This window comes from Saccostrea echinata, unplaced genomic scaffold (genome assembly GCF_033153115.1).
Source record: "Saccostrea echinata isolate AGI-Se365-2 ecotype Australia unplaced genomic scaffold, CSIRO_AGI_Sech_v1 ptg000056l, whole genome shotgun sequence".
Taxonomy (NCBI): Eukaryota; Metazoa; Mollusca; class Bivalvia; order Ostreida; family Ostreidae; genus Saccostrea; species Saccostrea echinata.
Genome location: NW_026889805.1, coordinates 15,011,683 through 15,035,408, shown reverse-complemented (window position 1 = coordinate 15,035,408; position 23,726 = coordinate 15,011,683). Strand labels below are relative to the sequence as shown.

The window sequence follows — 23,726 nt, the reverse complement described above, 5'->3', positions numbered from 1 at the left end:
ATCAGGTTTTGATGATGAAGGTAATTTTTATGGAAATCTGACAAAAACTGCAAGAGCTAGGAGAATATTTACAGACAGACAACAAGAACTATACGTTTACCAATAAATTACATCATCTGGTCTACAACTAAAGCAAAACAAAAAAAAAACAAAAAAAAACATAAAATATTGTATAGTTTATTGTTTCAATTTCTCAACATGTGTTTGCAATGCAGATACAAGAACATGATTAACGCTAATAAATCATTAACAATATCTTAAATCTGTGTCAAAAATATCACAGTTTAACAATACCGTACATAAAAATGTTACATATAAAGTACATGCATACATAAACATACTTCCCATGAACCAAAAATAAAAAGCTCATACATCTAAAATACTAACATTAGTGAGTCTTACATCTCTTAATTATTCCAACCTTGAAATGCAATGTATTGAGATGATGAAATATTAAATAAGGCATCAATGAAATGATGAACTCAATAAAAACACAATGGTGTTTGAGACACAAATATCTTTTCAAAGTCCACAGACTTCATTGACAATTCCAGCTGTAATTTGACTTGAGCACGTCTTGGAACCAATGGTGTATGGATTTCCCTCTGACGTACCTGCTTCTTGGCAAGAACATTGACCAAATCTACCATTTTGAGCGTTGCAGCCCTTTCCACAACATCCATGGCAACCATCACTTCTTCTCCATCCCTGCTTTTTCTTATGTACTGAAATACAGTTCTTGAAGTTAATGTCGTGATTACAATCTAGCTTCTCCATGCAACCCTGCTATTTCTTATATACTAAAACTAAAAGTCTGGAACTTGCTCAACAATTACAACATTCATTTTCAACCCAATTCCCCCCCCCCCCCCCTTTTTTTTTGTACATTCCTTGCAAACCATTTGTTAAAGAAATACAATAATGACATCTTAGCAATAAACTAATTTAAAAATCCATGTACATTTAAAAATATAATGGATAAAGAATGTACGTAACATACGCATTGAATAAAAGTCTTCACCGCAGTAGTCTGGCGAGCATACAGATTTTCATTATGCATTAATTCTCGCTATTCAACTCTATGCCTACCTGCTGAATTTACAGCACCGTGAATATTATTCAATAATAAATGAAACTCATCAGTATTGCTTGCATAATAGGCCATTGTGAAATCTCAATTAGATTCAAACAAATTTTATTGTTTTATATATACATAAATGTATACAAAAGGATCAGAAGAATTTGAAATTTAGGTATGTTCACCAATTACTGAAACTAAACAAATGAATTAACAAATTTCAAGTATCAAAGCATTATAAATTGTAATCATGTAAATATTCTTACCAATTCTTTCCTGAATAAGTCAGCTCCTAGATGAGCCAATCGAACTGCAATATCTTCTTTCCCATAATCCACTGCTAAAAATATGATGTCTCTGTAATCCGACATCAGGGGGCCCAACTAGAAGGAAGAAATGATGGTTATTTCACTGAATGATGAGTCATTTTTCTTTTCAAAAATTCATAATAGTCAACTTTTTCAGATTTCTACTTTCTTAAGAATATTTTAAAAATATTTAATCATGGACTTTGAAAGAATGTTCCTCACCATGTTAGCTAAGTATATGGTACACTAATGTAAATTAAATCAAGCATGAATATAAGTTGTTTTTTTCTTTAGTTTGTGTTTGTATTTTACTGTGAAAAGGGAGAAAACTCTTCCAGACATGAACATATGAATCTGTGCACAGAAAATATTCTACCATCTACATGTATAATGTTTGATACTTACTATCTTTGGGAAGGTAGCCACAGGGACCGGGAAATCTCTTAGCTGTTCAATGAACTCCTTCAATCCCTGTTTTTTGGATCGAATGACTTTTCTCAGGTCTTCATACTATATTTTGGATGAAAAATATTATTATTAAACCTCTGTTTTAATTTTTTTTTTTTTTTGGTGATTTTTCATGTATTTCAAACATTATACAATGTATTTTATGACTTAAAAATTACACAGGATTTAGAGATGATTTTTAAGCCCAAAAAATACAAACCTTTTCAATACACATAAGTTCTAATTCCATTCCATATTTAGCCTGTTTGGATAAAAAATGTCATGCACAAATAAATTAGTAGTGAGCTTAGAGTAATTTTCATGCACATGCATAGTAAAAATATTCACATCCATTTAATAAATGATTATACAAAGTCATGATTTTTAATGTTATTTCTAATGTTTTTACGTATGTAAGCATTGCAACAAAATGCATATTAGCCACAAAGCTCGTACAATATAACTCCCTCTCTTTTAACTGAATAGATGTATTAAATAATGGACACATTTTTCGCTGGTCATACATATTGATATCCGAAAACTGTTGTTTTTTTTTTTGTAGTGTAAAATTTTGAACCCCAACTGTGGCCCCATCCTAAGTCCAGGGTTCACAACTTGAACAGAAGGGATGCTATACTGTACAGTCAAACCTCGTTATCTCAGACTTCAAGGGACCGAGAAAATACTTTGAGATAACCGAGGATTCAAGAAATCCAGGGTAAAACTCTTAAGGAATAAGTAGTTGGAACTTCAAAATTACTTCGACATATCCATGGTATTCAAAATATCTGTGTTCGAGATACCAAAGTTCAACTGTATATTAAAGCAATATCCTTCTATGCTGTCTGTTTTGATCAATTGCTTCTGAGGAAGTTTTTAAAATGAACCTATCCTATTTTCATTTTATTCAATCCTCTCTTCTTGAAAGTTATGTGTCTTTGTCATTAAATTGAATAAACAAAGATCCTTCTCCCACAGTTTTGTGAAAAAAGAAAATTGTTACAATTCTACCCCCCCCCCCCCCCCCCCATAATTAAATATTTTGAAGAATGAAAAGTTACTAAGAACAGATCATGAGATAATAGACAACAGACAGACCACAGACAAACTTTTATCAGAAATGCTCACTTCAGCCACTTGCTAGCTGGCTTAAGGCCTTTCACAATTGGCGCAGGAGCATTTTACAACACTTTGCGATCACAATTTTTTAGCTTCGCACGAGTTCTCACATACGTTGCATGATGTCTCACATTGGTTGCATGCATTTTAGTGGTTGCATCAAGTCTCCTCAAAATAGTGGACATGCACACCATTCAGACGCAACCAAATGCGATCCAAATTATCGCAATTGCCGATGCAACACATGAACATTAGTACGAATGTCTTACAATGTTTTGTGTACTCGTAAGAGTGATGCACAATTTTTAAAGATCATATGATGAACCGCAGCTGTTTATGCGTGTGTTTTGCAACCATATGACTGTTGCTTATCATGCCTCATGTAATCTTGCAACATTTTACTATCATTGCACGATTTATCAGCTTCAATTTGCCATGCAAATATTATATATATACACCATATATTTTATATATATACACCAATATGATATCAAACCGCCGAAACACTTTGATGTCATAATAATTCAGTCAATAATTAATTACGCACATTCTAAATGATAACAATATTAAGAAGAAATAAGAAAAATCGCAGCACTGTGTCGAGTTCTCTAAATTTAGAATTGCGTGGCTGATGGGTGTTGCCTATATGCACTTGAATGAGCATTCGTACCATGGACCGCATGAACACACAAGCGCCGCATGTCCAATCGCATTAGTGCAAGTTCAATCGTCCGATCACATGATCACTCATGCCATCTTATCGCATTATCTTACAACACTTGCTTTCATTGTATATCAGCCGCATATAGACACAAATTATATTGCAAGATCATTGTGTTTGCATCGCACAACGGTCGCTTTAGATCTTGCGAATTTCGTACGAATACTTTTTCATATGCAATTATTTCGGCAACAGTTTACGATCCAAATCAATTTTTTTTCGGTCACACAAATATTTTGTCGTGTCTGCTCATGCACCAAGTGAAAGGGCCTTTAGCTGAGCTTAAATTAAATATAATGTTTACATGGAATTAAAGGTCTTAAGTTTGGTTAACACACTCAAGTTAAATTATACAATTATCTATTTTTGGTCAAACTCATTACTTACAGTGATTTCTTGATCAATCCATTCCTCTTTATCTGCAAATTCTGCATAGTCTTCTCCTCTTTTGCCTTTCTGAGAGAGATCAAGTTGCATATTAGCAATATAATAATGCTTACATGTATATAGATCTGGCTTGATCTTGCTGTATTTTTAGCCAGAAATCTTCTAATGGTGGAACATTTTGAGAGGATTCATTGGTAATATGACTCTTCAGTGATAGGACAGCATATGCCACTTATAAGTACCAGGCAGACAAGAAACGCACACATGGGGACACATTGACATATCGGAGGCATATTATCATAAATGGAAAGAAAATCTGTCCACGTCCAAAATGATTTTCCCACTCAGACCCATAATGATACTCAAATCATAAAGTGAATGCAACTGCCCTACATCCACATAAAAGACTTGACTTACCACATCCAATAGAGTCTGGTCTATCCCAGCCTCAATCAGAGATTTACGAATGCTTTCTCCATCCAGATCCAGAAAATATGTATAATGATACGCTGTTCTCTTGCACTGAAATAAACAGGTATGGTGAGAAATGTTATAGGAAGGACTATTTTGATTTCAACAATCCTAAATTGAGAGTGTGTTTCAATATCTGTAAAAAATCAAGGATCTATATACTAACAAGATTGACAACTCTTCCAAGTCCCACTATATCTTGCACAGGTTTTCATGTCAATTTTAATTTCATATATCTCTTATGTTATCAAAAATGTCGGAACAAAACATTTATTATTTACACTGTGTACTCCTTATGTTAGCATTTTATAATTATGTTGTATTTTTAAGATCAACATGTGTCCCTGATTGGCAGCACTTCTGATCCAAGATTCTGCTGCTTGTTTCCTTAAATTTAAAATATTTTACAAAGTATGCTTTAAAAATTACCTAAAACCATCCGCATTACCCATTAACAAAAATAATAACCTGCATTTATCAAAAAACAAGTTCTTTTCCTGGGATTAAACATAATTTGTAAAATTTGGAAGGAAGCATGAGATATTTTTAGGATATACACACAGCGCTGAAGGAGTTGCCTATCCTGTTAGTATATATGTTAGTATATGTCCCTGTAAAAGTTGAAAAACTTTTATGCTTACACAGTCCTGGGCATTGATATCGATCTTGTAAGGCTGTTTAAGTATAAAATTCACCACATCATCTCGGGCAAATAATGTAGCTAGAATCAGTGGACTCCTCAATCCCTGACATAAGAATGATAATAAATAACAAATATTATAAAATGATAATAAATAACCAAAAAAATAAAAATAAAAATTCCATTAAAAATCTCAATTCAAATTAAAATATGTTGAGCTTCTGAGATACAATCCAAATTAGTTCATATCTTAAGAAGTCTGACCTTGTCTTTAGAGTTGATTAACAATTCTGGTTCACTACAGCTTTGGAGAATAGAGGAGAATTCACTTAATGGTTCCTCTCTAATGGCCAGATGGAGCAATCTCACTTGTTCCTGTAAATAGAATATTCTATCATTAAGACTATGTTCTTCAATTTTATAGCATACAAGCCAGAGAGAAAAATGCATACTTAATTCTGACCCCAACAACAGAAATGAAACTTCTCCATCTTAGTCAGGACTTGTGTGTGTGTGGGGGGGGGGGGGGGTGTCTCTAACAGGAAAAGATGCCTTTAGACATGTTTGATAAAAACTAAGGATTCTAAAAAACTGAACATTTTTAAAAAGAGATTATAAATCAAAAACATTAGCAAGACCTTTGTCACTATTTTCTCAAGCTACATGTATCAATATCCATGGAAATATATTACTGGTACTTCAAAACAAAGAAACAATAAAAAGCCTTGCTCACCTGAAATGTTGGCAGCCATTCTATAAATTTTAAAACATCATCAGTGTCATTCCCAGCAGCATAGATGTATGAGTCTCTATACTGAAAAGAGACAAAGAGATCTATATAAAGCACATGTAAGTTTATATGTACATGAAAAGCAATGGTCTGATTAAATAAACATACTGAATTCTACCTTTTCATTAATCTTAGAACTCTGAGTACATGAAAATAAATGAAGAAAATTAAACTAAAAAAATCCATACATTGAAGTTTATAAGAAGTCCTCCATAGCCATCCACAGCTAGCCTCCTCAGCATATCAAGGTCTGAATTCCTAATCACTTGGATGTAGTACTGCAATGGTCAACAAAATCTATGCTAATTTTCCCATGTCATTAATGTCCAAGTGCTGGAATTTCAAACATTGAGTATGGTACATGACACTCTATATTTTCCCTTTACCTTGTCTATCAATGTGCCTACATCCATTCTCCTAGCAAACTTGGCAATCTCACGGACCCCTACCCCTGTCTGAAATGTAAAGGAAGTCATTCAATGATACAAAGATTTGGCAATCTCACTGGCCCCTATTCCTGTCTTAAATGTTAAAAAAAGTAATACTTTTTACAATGTATCAGTATTTTCCATTTAATTCTAAAATTCAAGTGTTCAGGTACAATTTCTGACATCAATGAGATGTAGACTTCAAATAGTGAGAATTCAAGAATGGACTGCTGATTAAAAGTTTTTAACATGTATTTCTACTTTTGTCTATATAAAAATAAAAGCAAGTGATTTTATTTTTTTGAGTGATTTTTTTTTTATTTTTGACTTTTGAGTCATGTTTCTTGCAAAATTAATAATAAGTTCCTCAAGTATATTTAGAAATCTACAGTATCTGATGTTACACCTTATAAAAATGATCTTATGTATGACTATGTTATCTAAATTTATCTGATGACAATGTACTAATAACTGTAAGTATTTCACCTGTACTTTTTATTAGATTTAAAATTTAGTACGGGGTATTAAAAGAATAAAACTTATCAAAACCAATATTGTATCATCATTCACAAAACAGGCTTATTATAATTATTTTTAATTTAATGCAAAGAAAACAGAGCAACAAGAAAGGACATTCTCACATCATCCCTGTCTCCCAGATAGGCTCCATTCCTTAGCATAAACTTGAACACTTCTGTTGGCAAGAACCCATTCCCCTTGTCTAAAGCATAGGTCATAGCATTTCTTCCTCTCTAAATATGTACATTAAAAAATTTAAACGTTTGAAAGTACAATGTACATTAAAATGTAAAGGACATCAAGTATTTTTCAAAAACATTTACATGTACATTATGTTTTATGATAACATTTTTAAAGCATTTACTTAATATTGAATGAGAAATAAGTGTTTACTGGTAGTTTGTTTAAAATGAATTATTACAAGAAAGTTTTAGCACTTAACATTTATATGTATGGGAGTATTCAAAAAAGCTTTGTAATCTGACCTCATCTTTAATATTAAAGTTGACATTAGCTTTCAGTACGGTCCACATGATGTCTGGCGGTGTCGAGGTGTTGATCACTTCAAAGTACAGGGGACCCTGATCACAAAAAAATAATACCCAGCTGTAAAAATATCTCTAAATTCTGTGAGGAAAGCAAAAAATCTAAAGCATCTTAAAACTATGGAACAGAAATACATGCTAATTAATATAAATTTATTTAGTTGATTATATGCATCAACTTTGTTTTAAACATGTTGCATTAGATCACTTATCAAATTATCCTAGATAATGTAATTCTATGGACACATAAAAGATACAAACAAGTAAATACTGTTATTCTGCATAGAAAATTTATACTTAACAATTTTTTTCCATAAATACATATGGGTACCTCATCAACTGAATTAAAACAATCTATTAAATTTCTTATTTAATATATATCAAAAATTAGAATAGTGAAGTAACAAGGATATTATAAACAAATTTGTTTTAATTTTTAACATCCTATGATATAATCTGAAGTACTGAGAATTGAGAGTTGTGCAGACCAAAACCAGAAATGAAAGTCGAATAACAGTAATCGATATATATTTTTGCATAAGAGAAATAAATAACAGAATATAAATCCATTAAACACAAAAATAAATGTGCTGGTATATATATAGTTATTGGTGTAAATGTTATTTAGATTTCTAATTAAATGGAGAAAATCATCAACTGAAAAGTAAATTTTTAAAAAACTGTAAACTAATTCTGTTCAACTTAACCTACGTTTCAATAAACAATAACTTCGTTACTATTAGAAGTTTGAGGATTTAAACATAAGATTTACTTCCAAAAGTTTTCTATTACAGCCATAAAAATTAGTTTACAGTCAAGTTATTATGAGAAATCAAAACTATAATACTGCTAAAAGTGAAAAAAAAAGATTTATAAAATAAAGAAATAATTCCTGTATTTTTGTTTTTACCTTTAACTCATGAAAGCCCTATAAACAATATTTTAGCCTAAATGACAAAAAGTCTGCAGACATCAAATGTAAAAATCTTAAGCATCTTCACATCAGCAGAATGTAAGCATGAGAGGTATAATAAAATTATACACATATTTCCATCAAAATCACATAGAAAAAAAGAGAGGTTTTACATGATATACACATCTGATAGTATGATAGGATGTATACAATACCGGTAAATCTATGTCTCTATCATGTGAAAAAATTTTTAACATTACCCTCCAAAATGAATTTCATAGGACTGTCCTGGCTATGAAACATTTGTAACATATATTCATTTACCAACTAATGCCTCAATTATATTTAACTTCATAAAGGTCATAAATGTATTGCTTAGTAATTTAGCTGGAAAGAAATGGTTACATTTTAAAATAAATTTTACAACCAAAGATTGCAGGATTGCTGTCCAGTACACTCCTTCCTCTGTGACATCATTTTGAAAATATTATTTCAATGTGCACATTACAAGGAGTTTTATATTCATACATGTAGTTTGCAAATAAATAATAACTTAACATATGACTTTCATTTGTGAAAACTCTGTTTTTAAAGTAAAGCAATAGTGTTAACAAAGGAGTGATCATCTATAAACACACCACAAAGTAATCATGGACGAGAACCAGCATGTTAACATCTGCCCCAGCATCACAGAGCATTTTGACTAAGGTGTTGTCCCTCATTTCTATAGCAAACTGTAGAATGTGCTGCTTTCTGGAGGCCTGCACAGAGAGACAGAATACACCATATATCATATCTACCATTTACTAGAATCAACAAGTTGCATGTATGTTTGCATTTTAAATTTTGTGTTTCTAAAAATTTGTATTAAAAAAAAGGCTGTGCTTATAGAAATGCTTTAACGATGTATAATAATAATTATTACTTTTAATCACTGTCCATTAAAAGAAAGAATGCTTTATTCATTGCTGAAAAAAATTAAGATATCTATGCATTATTCATTTCTATTGTCAAAGTAACCCACTATACCTTATTAAGAAAGTTAATTCTGCACCAGGACTTCTTCAAAGCTGCTCTGACTCGGTCATAATTCAATTCCAAACACCCATAGATCACATCCTGGTCAAAAATCAAACAACCATAGATTACATCCTAGTCAAAAAACAACCAACCATAAATTACCGGTACATCCTAGTAAAAAAAACAAACAACCATATATCACATCCTACTCAAAAAGCAAACAACCTTTATTAGGTCACATCCTAATAAAAAAACCCCAAACAAACAAACAAATAAAAACCATACATGTAGATGACATTCTAGTCAAAAAAAACAAACAAACAAACAACAACAACAACCTTAGTTCACATCCTAGTCAAAAAACAAAACAAAACAAAACAAATAGGTCAGATCCATGACTAAAAACAAACAATAAAAGATCACATCCTAGTCAAAACCAGACAATCAAATATCACATCCTAGTCAAAACCAGACAATCAAATATCACATCCTAGTCAAAACCAAACAATCAAATATCACATCCTAGTCAAAACCAAACAATCAAATATCACATCCTAGTCAAAACCAGACAATCAAATATCACATCCTAGTCAAAACCAAACAATCAAATATCACATCCTAGTCAAAACCAAACAATCAAATATCACATCCTAGTCAAAACCAGACAATCAAATATCACATCCTAGTCAAAACCAAACAATCACATACTGGTCAAAAAATATACAGCCTGAACTAAATCTCACATCCTAGACAAAAAAAATTGAATAAATAAATAAAAACCTACAGAACATATCCTAGTCAAAAAATCACACAACCATTGTACACATCTTAATAAAAAAACAAACAATAGACCATATTTCAGTCATTAAAAAAACATAGATAACATCCCAGTCAATACAGAATGTAGATCACATCATAGTAAAAAAAAAAACCACTTTCTGATACTGCCAACAATACTCTCTACAATTAGAACACCAAAAAACCAGGAATATGTCCATAGGACATGAATGCCCTGTCAAAGGTATATTAGTAATGCAACATGAAAATTTGTATTAGTGTATGAAATTTGATGAGAATATCCTGAATAATTTCTTTAAAACTGAAATCTAAAAAGTTGAATATAGATGATAAATTCTCACCAAATCATGTATAAGTGCAAAAGCTTACATAAATATATCTTAAATGGTTTCTTTAAAACTAAAGAAAATGCAAATTTAAAGAAAAGTGAGGTCAAGGTCACAGGAAAGTTCAAGGTCATACATTTTTGATGCAATTGAATAGTTCTCACAAATACTGTAGATTCCTAAATATACGCGAGGAATTAATTATCGCGTAATTACGCGAAAAGCACCACTCGCGAAATAAAATTTCTCGCTTTTATTTTTATGGTGCTGAAATCAATGTAAAACCCCTTGATCAACCGTCCAATCGCGAATTATTGTTCTCGCGATTTGACGTGAAAGAGCCATTTCGCGATAATAAGTACTCGCGAAAAATAAGGAATCTACAGTATGTATCAGCATATTAAGTTTGATAAAAATATTTTGAATGGTTTATTTAAAACAGAACTAAACACTTACTTAAAATAGATGAAGTTAAGGTCAAAGGAAAGTCTAGGTCAAACAAGAAGTCTGTGAGCCAATGCTCACGAATAATACCCCCGCCCTGATGTGAATACACAAGTTCGGTTATGGACAAACACAGTGATAATCAGGAAATTGACATCGGATTTGTAAAAAATGAATCCCAACATATGGCATGCCTAAACAAAGACTGTGCTAAAATTTCAAGCATCTGCGATGTCATCATGAGTAGTTGCTGAGAAAACTATGACCAAAATTTATTATGTATGGTACGGACAGATGCACGGATAAACAGGAAGTTGACATCGGATTTGTTCCAAAAATGAATCCTATTATATGGCATGCCTAAACAAAGATTGTGCTAAAATTTCAAGCATCTGCAATGAGTAGTTGCTGAGAAAACTACGACCAAAATTTGTTATGTATGGTACGGACAGATGCACGGATTAACAGGAAGTTGACATCGGATTCGTACAAAAATGAATCCCACCATATGGCATGCCTAAACAAAGAGTGTGTTAAAATTTCAAGCACCTATGATGAGTAGTTGCTGAGAAAACTGCGACCAAAGTTTGTTATGTGTGATACGGACAGACGCACAGATAAACAGGAAGTTGACATCGGATTAGTACAAAAATGAATCCCACCATATGGCATGCCTAAACAAAGAGTGTGTTAAAATTTCAAGCACCTGTGATGAGTAGTTGCTGAGAAAACTGCGACCAAAGTTTGTTATGTGTGATACCGACAGACGCACAGATAAACAGGAAGTTGACTTCGGATTAGTACAAAAATGAATCCCATCATATGGCATGCCTAAACAAAGATTGTGCTAAAATTTCAAGCATCTGCGATGAGTAGTTACTGAGAAAACTACGACCAAATTTTTTTATGTATGGTACGGACAAACGCACGGATAAACAGGAAGTTGACATCGAATTCGTACAAAAATGAATCCCACCATATGGCATGCCTAAACAAAGAGTGTGTTAAAATTTCAAGCACCTATGATGAGTAGTTGCTGAGAAAACTGCGACCAAAGTTTCTTACGGACAGACAGACAGACAGACGGACAGACAGACAGACAGACACACAAGGGTAAAACAGTATACCCCCCTCTCCTTCGGAGCGGGGGTATAAAAATGTTGAATGCAGTTGAAAAGCTTACATATGCATGTATTAGCATATGAAGTTTGATAAAAATATTATGAATGGTTTCTTTAAAACTGAGTTAAACACAAATTGAGAAAAGAAAGGTCATGGTCAAATGAAAGGTCAAGGTCAAAAAATGTTGATGCAGTTGAATAGCTTACATCAGTATGTATCAGCATATGAAGTTGACACTAATTTAAGGAAAGTGAGATCAAGGTCAAAGGAAATGTCAAGGTCAAAAAATGTTGATGAAGTTGAATAACTCTCATCAGTATGTATCAGCATATGAAGTTTAATAAAAATATCTTGAATGGTTTCTTTAAAACTGAGCTGAACACTAATTTTAAAAAAGTGAGGTCAAGGTCAAAGGAAAGGTCAAGGTCAAAAATGTTGAAGTAGTTGAATAACTCTCATCAGTATGTATCAGCATAATTATGAAGTTTGATAACACTATCTTGAATGGTATCTTTAAAACTGAGCTAAAGACTAATTTAGGAAAAGTGAGGTCAAGGTTAAAGGAAAAGTCAAGGTCAAAAAATGCTGATGCAGTTGCATAGCTCTCATCAATATCTATCAGCATATGAAGTTTGATAAAAATATCTTGGATAGTTTCCTTGAAGCTGAGCTTTGAACTGAGCTAAATGCAAAGCGCGACGGAAGGACAGATGGAAGGATGGAAGACGGACATGATAAACTCTATATGCCCCAGCCATATTCATGATGGAGCATGAAAAAAAGAGAGAACTTAAAATTTATCTATCCATAATACACTTTGGGTAAGTCAAAAAGATAGTGGGAGAAATGGTCTGATTATCTGCCAACTCACCAGGGTAGCCTTGTGTTGGTCCAGGATCCTAACAATGTCGTGATGCTTGTGAGCTGCCGAGTACTGTCTCAGGGTTAGTCCATTCTGTACAACAGTAAATGTTATAAATTACAGGTATTGATATCAACAGCTTATCCTAGGGTTAGTCCCTTCTGCACAACAGTTAATGTTGTAAATTACAGGTATCTGCTTATCCATGCTGAGGAAATTACATATATGTAAGTTTGATTTAAAGGTCTATCACTTTACAGATATATATGAACATCATGATCACTTACATATTTAGAATCCATTTTACACCAGCAATGTAAGAGTTCTTTGACTTTCTCCACATCATGTGCTTTAACAGCATGGAATATTCCTGGCTGTAAAGAAAGGTATTATCAATTTAATCCAATTTTTTCTTCTTTCTCAAAGATCTATATACAATGTAATTAACTACATATGTAGATCCATATTGAAGATGCATGTACATCACAGGCTTTATCATGAGGACAAACAAATGATGAATTTAACAGCTCCTCTTCAGGTTTTTATTCTGAGGATTTTCTTTTAAAATTTTTTCTTCAAAGAATTGAATGATAGTTTCACCCTAATATATAGTCAAGATTGAGCTACACCAGCATTTATTAAAAGGAATCTTCATATTCTGAATTTCCCTATACCAACCTTATATTTTTCATACACCATTTGCCAATATTTGTTGTGGGGATCAAGCTCTGCAGCTGTCTTTCCAAGCTTTGGGTAGATACAAATAAAAATCTCCTTTATATACAATGTAGGTGTATATCTCAGGGTACATCTTATATGAAACTTTACTTTCAGTAAAACAAAAATAATCTGTTTAATTGACATGTACATCACCAAAAAACTTACATAACATTTGATGTCAGGGTCTGCCCCACAACACATGACATCAGCAATGTGTAGCCCATCCTTCTGTAGCGCTGTAACGTGGAGAGGTGTGTAGCCAAACTACAGAAAAAAAGGATTTATTACAAAGACAATAATACATACCCTTTTCCATATCATTATTATTTGATGTTTGTTAGTCTGTTGAAAACATAATTTATTCAGGTGGAAAAACAAAGAAAAGTTTTCAAGGGAATAGAGGGGTTCAGCAAGAGGGGCATTAATGCCTAATACATGGCATTACAGCTATAGTCTGATCTGTATTGCATAAGTGCTGATACAGCTACTGTGACATCACGCATATCGCATATGCCAAAAGAAACTTGTATTTATTACTAAGTATATAAATTATCAAACTGATTACAGCTTTTAATCTTTTCAGTCACATCAAAAATTTTAGATCTGACATTGTGAATTTTGGTGCCTTCCTGTAATAGTCCCTAGCTGAATACCCTTACCAAAAATATTGCCTTCCTGCAAACATTTGCTGCAAGTCTGCAGCAAACATTGCTGCAAACTTGCTGCAGACATTGCTGCAAGCTTGCTGCAATGAAGCTACAGAAACCATGACAGCCTATACAAAGCCTTTGTGCTTGCAGCAAGTTTGCGGCAAGTATGCAGCAAGCTTGCAGCAAACATTTTACCATGCAAATGAAGTTTGCTGCAAGTCAGCAGCAAACACTGGATTTTCCAAATATGGAAACCTTGCTGCAAGCTTGCTGCAAACATTGCAGCAAGCTTGCGGCAAACATTGCTGCAAGCTTGTGGCAAACATTGCTGCAAACTTGCAGCAAACATTGCTGCAAGCTTGCGGCAAACATTGCTGCTAACTAGCGGCAAGCAATATAATTAATGTTTTGGCACATTCCTGCATACAAGCAGCAAGTTCGCAGAAAGCCTTTGTCCTGATCTTAATCTGTTAATTATAGAGAAAATCCACCACATGCGTCTGAAATGATGCAAGCTAGTTTCTGAAGTGTTGATAGTCTCTCTTTATGTTCCTAGACAATTTTCACAAACTAGTCTTCATAAATTTTTTTTTGACATGTACAGAAAATTAAAAACCTTTGCACATTATTTAACAATAAAATTGTACGGTTAATACCAATTTATTTGAAAACATTTAAACATTTATAATAATTGATTTGGAACCTTTAATACATTTAAAGAAACATACAAATGTAATATTAAAATAAAGATTATATTAAAATAAAGATTAAAGTTCATAAATAGATTAAGATTTGACCTAGCAAGTACATGTTACTTAAACATGCTTTAAAGAGATAATTGTTTCATATTAAAATAAACAAAATCAGATCTTACCAATTAGATTTGTGTATGCCAATGTACACCTACATCCAGAATTATGCTTTTGTAATCATTCAACATGTTCAAAATGGTAAATATTCCTAACAAAATGCTGAAACATCTACACTTCAATTCAAACATTTCAAAATGGCAAATTCTGTGTTGACCCGAGTACAATCTGCATTTCATTGGCTGATTTGACTTGTTTACTGTTCTTGCGAACTTCCTGCAAACATTCAATTTGTTAAATGTTTCCTGCAAACTTGCTGCGAACAACAGATTGGCGTGTATGTTTCTTGCAATGTTCCTGCAAACATGTTGAGTTCCTGCGAATTTGCTGCAAGCTTACAGCAATTGCTGCAATGTTTGCTGCAAGATCGCAGCTAGCGGCAATCATCTGCGAACAAGAAAATTTTCTTCCTGCGAACAATTTTGTTTGCTGCAAACTTGCAGCAGACTTGCTGCAGATCTGCAGCAAACATAACAGTTTGGTAAGGGTACAGACAAAATTAGGGCATTTAAAAGAATCTTGCAATTTCAAAACTTGTGTATCATATGGTACAATCTAATTAAAATCAGACGCCATAGATCTGCACCATATACACTCTGCAATCTAATTAAAATCAGACTTCTTAGATCCGCCCTGCAGATATATATATTTTGACTTACCTTATTTTGGCTGTTGATATCAATTCCTTGGGCAGCTATTATGTGAAACACAACTGGTCTATACATGGTGCAAACATAATGCAGGTATGTGTTACCTTTCTGAAACAGTAAAATATTTCATCATGAACTCACTAATAATTTAATAAAAGCAGTTCATAAAACGTATGTGGGTGAATTAAAAAAAAATGACCATCAAACTGAATTTTTTTGGCAAAATTCAACTACTTATAACATATCTTTCACTTATATCATCATATTGCAAATGCATTCTAATTTAAAATCCTGAACTGGCAATAGAATAGACAATTGGATTAAAAAGTTTCAGAATTTTTATTAGTAAAATTTCTTTTGAAAAAAGAAAATATCATTACACCTTAAAAGACTTTCTAAAATACATAATCACAAGAAATTATAGTTTTTTTATGCTTCAAATGGTAAAAGGGGTATAAATGATTAAATCTAGACCTTGAATGAATATCTTCTCTTGTACATGTGGCAAAAAATTGGCTTTTTGATTGTTATTTTACATTATTTTTTCAATTCTGGTTTGAAAAGTTTTAATATGAAAAAAATATGAAGCAATAAAATTCCCCCAAATTCACTTTTTTGTCCGTTCAAGTCAATTCTTTAAATCTAAGCCAAAAATGAATTGTTATATACGAGTTCTCTTACAAGAAATACTAGATTTTGAAGTGACCCTACGTTACATTATTGTGTTGCACTCCTGACATCTGATATGTATTTTATTTAACATTGTTTTAAAAATTATAACACACAATAACCCATCCTTACTTTGTAAATCAATTTGTCGTGCTGATATTTTTCATCGTTTACAGCAGGTTTTTCATATTTTGAAGACCTTAAAACATGATTATTTGCAAAGTGTAATATATATAAATTGTATTTAAAATATATGTGAAATGATGAAAACTATTCCCTGAATTGACTGTAAAATTTCTGTAATTTGTTGATAGACATAGTGTTTTGAACATCAAATAGTATCAAGCATTTTTTTTTCAACTTATTTTTTAGTAAAGATAGTTAAAAAGCATCGGTAATTATGAAGCAGTTTTGTTGCACTCCTGACTGCAGTAAAGTTTAAATTTAAAACCATAGAACACAAAAATTCATAAAGTGTTGGCAACATCAAGTGGTAAAGAAATTGTGCAATACGTATAGTCCAACATTTCATAATTAAAACAGATGAAAGTATTTCAAATTCGCATTTTATCTGGAATTATACCTTATTTTATGCCAAAAATCTAGCGTAAATGTATATATAGAAGAGAAAATATATTTTAAAGCATATTTTCCTATAGAAGACAAACACAGTAACCCACCAGAAAAATATTACTCATCATTTTTTCTTTATTTTTATTCTTATTGGATGATTTATAATTCAAACATATTTGTTGCACTCCTGACCAAAAGCATTGGGCCCTTTAAAGTAGATGTTCTGTTGTTTCAGTGAAGTTGAGGAGGAATTACTCGAATTTTATGACAATGTTTTAGTGTGTTTATTTTTGACGTTCATTAAAAAAATCACAAAAAAGATAAAAATACATCTGAATTGACAAAATTGAAAAAGGAAGGATTTTAATAATAAAACTGTCAATAATTTAGCATTAAATTATACAAAAAAATCATTATTAATTAATGAATACTTCTAAGCATGAATAGAAGTCTTTTCGTCACACAACTTCAATCTTTAAAAAAAATGTGTTGCACTCCTGACCATAGAAATATGGATCTGAAGCACAGACACATCCTGTAATTGATAAATCTATTTGGTAAAAATGTTCTTTGTGTCTTTATTTTCCAAAATAAAAATCAGAAAATCATATTTTGATAATAGTTTTTTCATGCTTGGGAGCAAAACATCAAATGTTGCACTCCTGACATTTTTGGGTATGCACATATACTTGACTCTCATTAATGCTGCTTGTGATTTATATAACATTTTTAAGTTTTAAAATGTATATCAGTTATTATTTTACACTTCCAAAATTCTTTTTTGTCTTAATTTTCTATCAAAATTTTACAATTGATGTTTTTTTGGCAACACTACATTTTTTCTGTTGCACTCCTGACATGGTATAACATTTTTTTAAACATCAACCATGACCACAACCTGATTAAACAAAAGTTATGACAGTCCACATTTAAAGCTCAATACTTTGAATATTATCAGGAAAGTCTTTATTTTCAACATGATGCATTATTTTTTATTTCACAGATCTCCAAAAAATATTGAAATTTCAAAATGTCACAAAAAGGTGTTGCACTCCTGACAACTTTAGCATCATTTTTGGGCATAACTTTTTTGTTAATTAAGGTATCAACGAGATATTTGGCAGGTATTTAGACACTATCTAAAGACATATGCTGAGACATAGAAATCTATTTTCATTGCCTGTATTTTTAGTGTGGGTTGATAAATATGTGTTTGGTCATTTTTTTTTAATTCACCCATATTGTGCCTCTTAATGACTTTCTAAAGGGAATTCACCCAACTCATCAAAGTATCAGGAGTACTGTACAACAATAAATTCAAGAAGTGGTGTAAATCAGATGTGAATACTCAAAAATTCAAAGGAACTTTTTAAAAATTTGAAATCACAAAATTTTACCAAAATCAATAAAATCAAAATACATGTACATGTATTACTATTCAACACTTAATACAACCATTCCCCATGACAAATTAAAGTCCAGGCTTTTTGACATCATTGACAGCAGCTTTTTTCAATAACAAGAGGCCCAAGGGCCTTAAAGGTCACCTGAGTACAATACAACAATTTAGAGGATCCATAAACTGATAAATGAAGCTTTGTTGCCCAAAAGCAAGAAAAATAGTATGATTTGCATCAACAAAATAATTGGTCTAGTATCTAATCTGTCCCCCATTTATCACTATTACCATGCGGAATATTAACAATCTGTCTATTTTTTAACCCCATATTACTACTTCTCACATTGGCCTCTCTTGGCCTTTGAAGAACAATTAAGAAAGATAAGTTATTTTTGTCTCAATTTTATTCATTTATTATTTCCAAGTCTACCTGATATTAAAACTATGAAAGTACTTTTTGTATTATACAATAAATATTCTTGCATAATTCTCTTATTCTATTAAGCATTCAAATACATTATTTAAAGTGATTTATTATCAAAGGTGAATGGCAAAGGGGAATAACTTTGCTCAACAGAATACAAGTTATTAAATAGAACACTGGCCAGGACCAGAACACTTGATTAAATGGTCCAGGTGTTCAAAATTCTGGTAAAAATACCCTTGCATATTAAAACTTTTCTCTGTTTGCCTCAAATATGCCAAGAAGCATAGAAAATTTTCAAAGAAATGCATTTTCACTATATTATTAAACAAATAAAGCCCCATCCTTACACCAGAACATCTGACCCATTGGCCATAGCTCACAATTCTGGAATAAGCACCCTTGCTCATCATAACTATACACTTGTTTCTTTGAATTATATCCAGTAGTAGAAAAAATATTTTGAAAGAAATTACATGTATGCATTTTCACTATATAATCAATAAAGACCCCCCCCCCCTTCACCAGAACCCCTGACCCTGGGGCCATGAATTTCACAATTTTGGAAGAGGCATTCTTCCTTATCATAACCATGCACTTCCTTTGTTTGAAAAATACCCAGGAGCAGAAAAGAAAATTTTGAAAGAATTTATGTATTTTCCCTATATAATCAATAGAGCCCTGCCCTAACACCAGAACCCCTGACCCAGGGGCCATGAAATTCACAATTTTGGAAGAGGCAACAGTGCTCATCATAACTATGCATTAAGTTAGTTTATTTAAAACCCAAGAGCAGGGAAGAAGATTTTCAAAGAATTAATGCAATTTTACTATATAATCAATAGAGCCCCGCCCAAACATCTGAACCCCTGACCCAGGGGCCATAAAATTCATAATTTCTGAAAAGGCAGTCATGTTCACCATAACTATGTTCTTAAATAGTTTATTTAATACCCAGGAGCAGAGAAGATTTTCAATGAATTGATGTATTTTCACTATATAATCAATAGAGCCCCATCCTAACACCAGAACCCCTGACCCTGGGGCCATGAAATTCACAATTTTGGAAGAGACACTCTTGCTCATCATAACTATGTACTTAGTTACTTTATTTAATACCCAGGAGCAGAGAAGAAAATTTTCAAAGAAATAATGCACTTTCACCATATGATCTATATAGCCCCACCCTAGTACCAGAACCCCTGACCCTGGGGCCATGAATTTCACAATTTTGGTAGAGGGCTCAATGCTTATTACAATCATGCTAACAGTTTGACTGCTTGATGTCCAGGTGTAAAGAAGAAGATTTTTTAAGATTGCATTAATTTTTGTGGTTTTAGCCCCACCCCTCAGGCCCCAGGGGGGCAGGGACCATGAAATTCACAATTTTTGTTCCCCTTCACCCATAAATGCTATATGCCAACTTTGGTTGAAATTGGTTGAGCGGTTTCAGAGAAGAAGCTAAAAATGTTCAAATGTTAATGCTCATTGCATGCCGACGGACAAAAACGGATAGCAATATATAGGTCACCTGAGTGACTCAGGTGACCTAAAAATGGAACTCATAAAATTTTTTTAGCTTTTTTTTAGCATTGGTCATTTGCAAATTTATTTTGTTAAAAAACACTCTGATTGTACACACAAGTACTCTGAAGTTGATATTAAAAAGATGCTTGAGTTTATATGTAGTTATTGGAGACCAGGTCTTCCAACAATCTATTGGAATTCCCATGGGTACCAATTGTGTCCCATTATTAGCAGACCTGTTTTTGTATTCATATGAAGCAGAATTTATTTAAAATCTTATACATGAGAAGAAGAAAACACTTGCTGTAGCCTTCAACTCAACATTTACATATATCTACAATGTATTATCAATTAACAATAGTTACTTCAATTTATATGTCAACTCGATATATCCCAGTGAATTTGAAAAAAGAGATACCAGAGTCTGACACATTTGTTTCATATTTGGATATTTTACTAGAAAAAGGCATTAATGGTAACCTAAAAACAAAGCTTTATGATAAATGTGATGACTTAAACTTTTCAATCGTCAACTTCCCTTAATACTTATGTAGCAGTATACCCTTAGCACCTGCATATGGTGTTTATGTCTCTCTGCAACAACGTTCATCAAAAATTATTCAAAATCATTCAAATGCACTGAATTATATATCTTAGTGTAGTTTACTTGTGTGCTAAGTTACTGAAATCAGACAAAAAATGTAGGAGAAGTAGCATTTTTAAAGAATTTCACAGAAATTTTTATTTTTAGTAACCATGGCAACACCATTATTCAAAATCAATGCTTTAAATTATGTGTCTTAGTGCAGTCTACATGTATGCCAAGTTATACTGAAATCAGACCAAAACTGTAGGAGAAGTAGCATTTTAAAGGAATTTCACAGAAATTTGTATTTTTAGTAACCAAGGCAACACCATTCATCAAAATCAAAAACTGATGCACTGAATTATGTATCTTAGTTTAGTCTAATTGTGTGCTAAGATACATTATGGTCTCTGACCAGTAGAGCAAAAAACAAACAGAGAACAAAATTATGCTTCTTATTGCTGTCTAATTGTGAACCAATTTAAATAAATTTGGATGAAAACTGTATGAGTATCATTTTGAAAGAATTTCACAGGACTTATCTTAATTTTATTAGCTGTGGCAAATAAGCAGAATTTTCATCACTTTGTTCTCAAAAGATCTTTATGCTGAATATTCATGACTTTTTGTTTGTAAGCAAAGAATTATTATTTCAATTATAACTTAGGCACAAGACATGGATAATTGGAAAGGACATATTTCTTCATTTGAACACATGATCTAGACGACAATATCCATGGGTAAAAAAAATTAACACTTTCGACCATACAATTTAAATTAAAAGATTGTTTACAGACAAACAGACAGACAGACAATGGACACATTACCACAGCATATTAAGCTCTTTTGGCCTTTGACCGATGTAGCTAAAGATGACTGGATCACAGATTGCAATGAACAAACTGAAATTATGTCCAAAACCCTACCCAAACAAACCTCATCAGATATATATACAGTGTACAGTCAAACACCTTTATCTGGACCTCAATGGGACCATGATTAAACTTGGAGATATCCGAGGAGGATTCCAGATAATGAAGTTAATAAATTTAAACAAAAAGTGGTTCAGACTTCCAAATCACTTCAACATATCCCTGGTATTCAACATATTGGTGTTCGAGATAACAAAGTTAAACTGTATATCATTTACTTTTAAATAAGAATATACAACTCACCCTGTCCTTGAGGTGAACATTTTCCCCACTGTCAATGAGACGCTTTAGTTCTCTGAAGTCTCCATTTTTGATGGCTTGACCTATTTTTGTCTATAATTCACATTTAAAATACATTAATTCATTACATATTTCATCATTCGATAACTAAAAGCAATCTTTATTGGAGTACCTTGTTTAAAAAAAGAAGAAATTAAAAAATTGCACGTCTTTCTGCTGTAAATTGACCATAATACAAATGATAATGAAATGATATTATTCAATAAAAAATTGATTCATGTTCAGATGCTTACTGATGCCAACTGGGGCATAGCCCCTGCCATGTTGAAAGTTATTTATCTACAGAAAGATGAGCATCTTGTTGTTGATCAACAGAGTCCAAACCCTTAAAGAAATTAAAAAAAAAAAAGAATTAAGTTATATTCATCTTTGAAAATGGTTCAAATAAATACAAAAGTTTGCAATATAAATCTATAAACATGACAACAACAACAAAGAAAACAAATACAATAATTAAAACTAAACAAACATTGTTTGTTCAATACAATGACCTTGTCAGCAAATACAATCTATCATTAAATCATTTTTTTTTTAAAGTCAAATGTTGACCGACTTTTTCCATACAAATTGTTGGCCATGTTTTCACACTGAATTGTCTATTTTTCGTTTGCCCAGTCATGACAAGGAGCACATGGCGGGTGTGACCAGGCGATAGAGGATTGAGTAAATGTACACCACCTTGTGTGTGATGAGGCCTGTATGAGTATGATTACTTCACACTGTGCTCGTGTTAACCATAGGTCACAAATTAACTGCTGTTTACAGTCCCAAAACTTTTAGCACTTTGACTGCAATTGCACAGAAAAAGACACATCTCCAAGAGTGATTTTTTTCATGAATTGAATTCAGATGAGTTTAAAGTTGAAAATTATCACTGCATTAAAGTGCAATTTTCTGCACTTTCTGGGGAAAATGATAATTTAAGAAATAAGTTTGATTTAGTAGCTAAATAAAGCTACATCAGGTAGGTAAATAAAGCTATGTAGGTAATTCAAGCTATGTAGGTAAATCTATTGATTGCACCAGACCTGTACGTAGCTAAATCTAGTGATTGTACCAGACCTGTACGTTACTAAATCTAGTGATTGTACCAGACCTGTACGTAACTAAATCTAGTGATTGTACCAGACCTGTACGTAGCTAAATCTAGTGATTGTACCAGACCTGTATGTAGCTAAATCTAGTGATTGTACCAGACCTGTACGTAACTAAATCTAGTGATTGTACCAGACCTGTATGTAGCGAAATCTAGTGATTGTACCAGACCTGTACGTAGCTAAATCTAGTGATTGTACCAGATCTGTACATAGCTAAATCTAGTGATTGTACCAGACCTGTACGTAGCTAAATCTAGTGATTGTACCAGACCTGTACGTAACTAAATCTAGTGATTGTACCAGACCTGTACGTAGCTAAATCTAGTGATTGTACCAGACCTGTACCTAGCTAAATCTAGTGATTGTACCAGACCTGTACCTAGCTAAATCTA

General features: G+C 32.4%; 1 protein-coding gene across 2 annotated transcripts; it reads right to left on the bottom strand.

The window, feature by feature from the left end:
• Nucleotides 1-262: 262 nt before the first annotated feature.
• Nucleotides 263-22,557, bottom strand: LOC133173760 (putative ankyrin repeat protein RF_0381). 2 transcript variants are annotated; one of them, XM_061308785.1, is made up of 22 exons: nt 22,471-22,557; nt 22,181-22,270; nt 15,837-15,935; nt 13,824-13,922; nt 13,617-13,685; nt 13,226-13,312; nt 12,948-13,031; nt 9,396-9,485; nt 9,005-9,127; nt 7,394-7,489; nt 7,031-7,141; nt 6,348-6,416; nt 6,150-6,239; nt 5,905-5,985; nt 5,436-5,546; nt 5,173-5,277; nt 4,478-4,582; nt 4,061-4,129; nt 2,054-2,095; nt 1,792-1,896; nt 1,345-1,461; nt 263-725 (listed from the first exon to the last, which is right to left on the bottom strand). In XM_061308785.1, exons 1-22 carry the CDS (start codon nt 22,498-22,500, stop codon nt 483-485), a joined length of 2,115 nt encoding a protein of 704 aa, XP_061164769.1. In that variant the 5' UTR covers nt 22,501-22,557; the 3' UTR covers nt 263-482. The 2 variants fall into 2 exon arrangements, with proteins under 2 accessions (XP_061164769.1, XP_061164770.1); XM_061308786.1 differs by lacking the exon at nt 2,054-2,095.
• Nucleotides 22,558-23,726: the final 1,169 nt, after the last annotated feature.

Excerpts from the sequence above, each read along its gene's own strand:
- LOC133173760 (XM_061308785.1), bottom strand. The coding sequence starts at position 22,500 with ATGGCAGGGGCTATGCCCCAGTTGGCATCA. Across the intron at positions 13,313-13,616 it reads TGGTGTATGAAAAATATAAG|CCAGGAATATTCCATGCTGT; the intron begins GTTGGTATAGGG and ends CTTTCTTTACAG. Across the intron at positions 726-1,344 it reads ACTTATTCAGGAAAGAATTG|TACATAAGAAAAAGCAGGGA; the intron begins GTAAGAATATTT and ends ACTGTATTTCAG.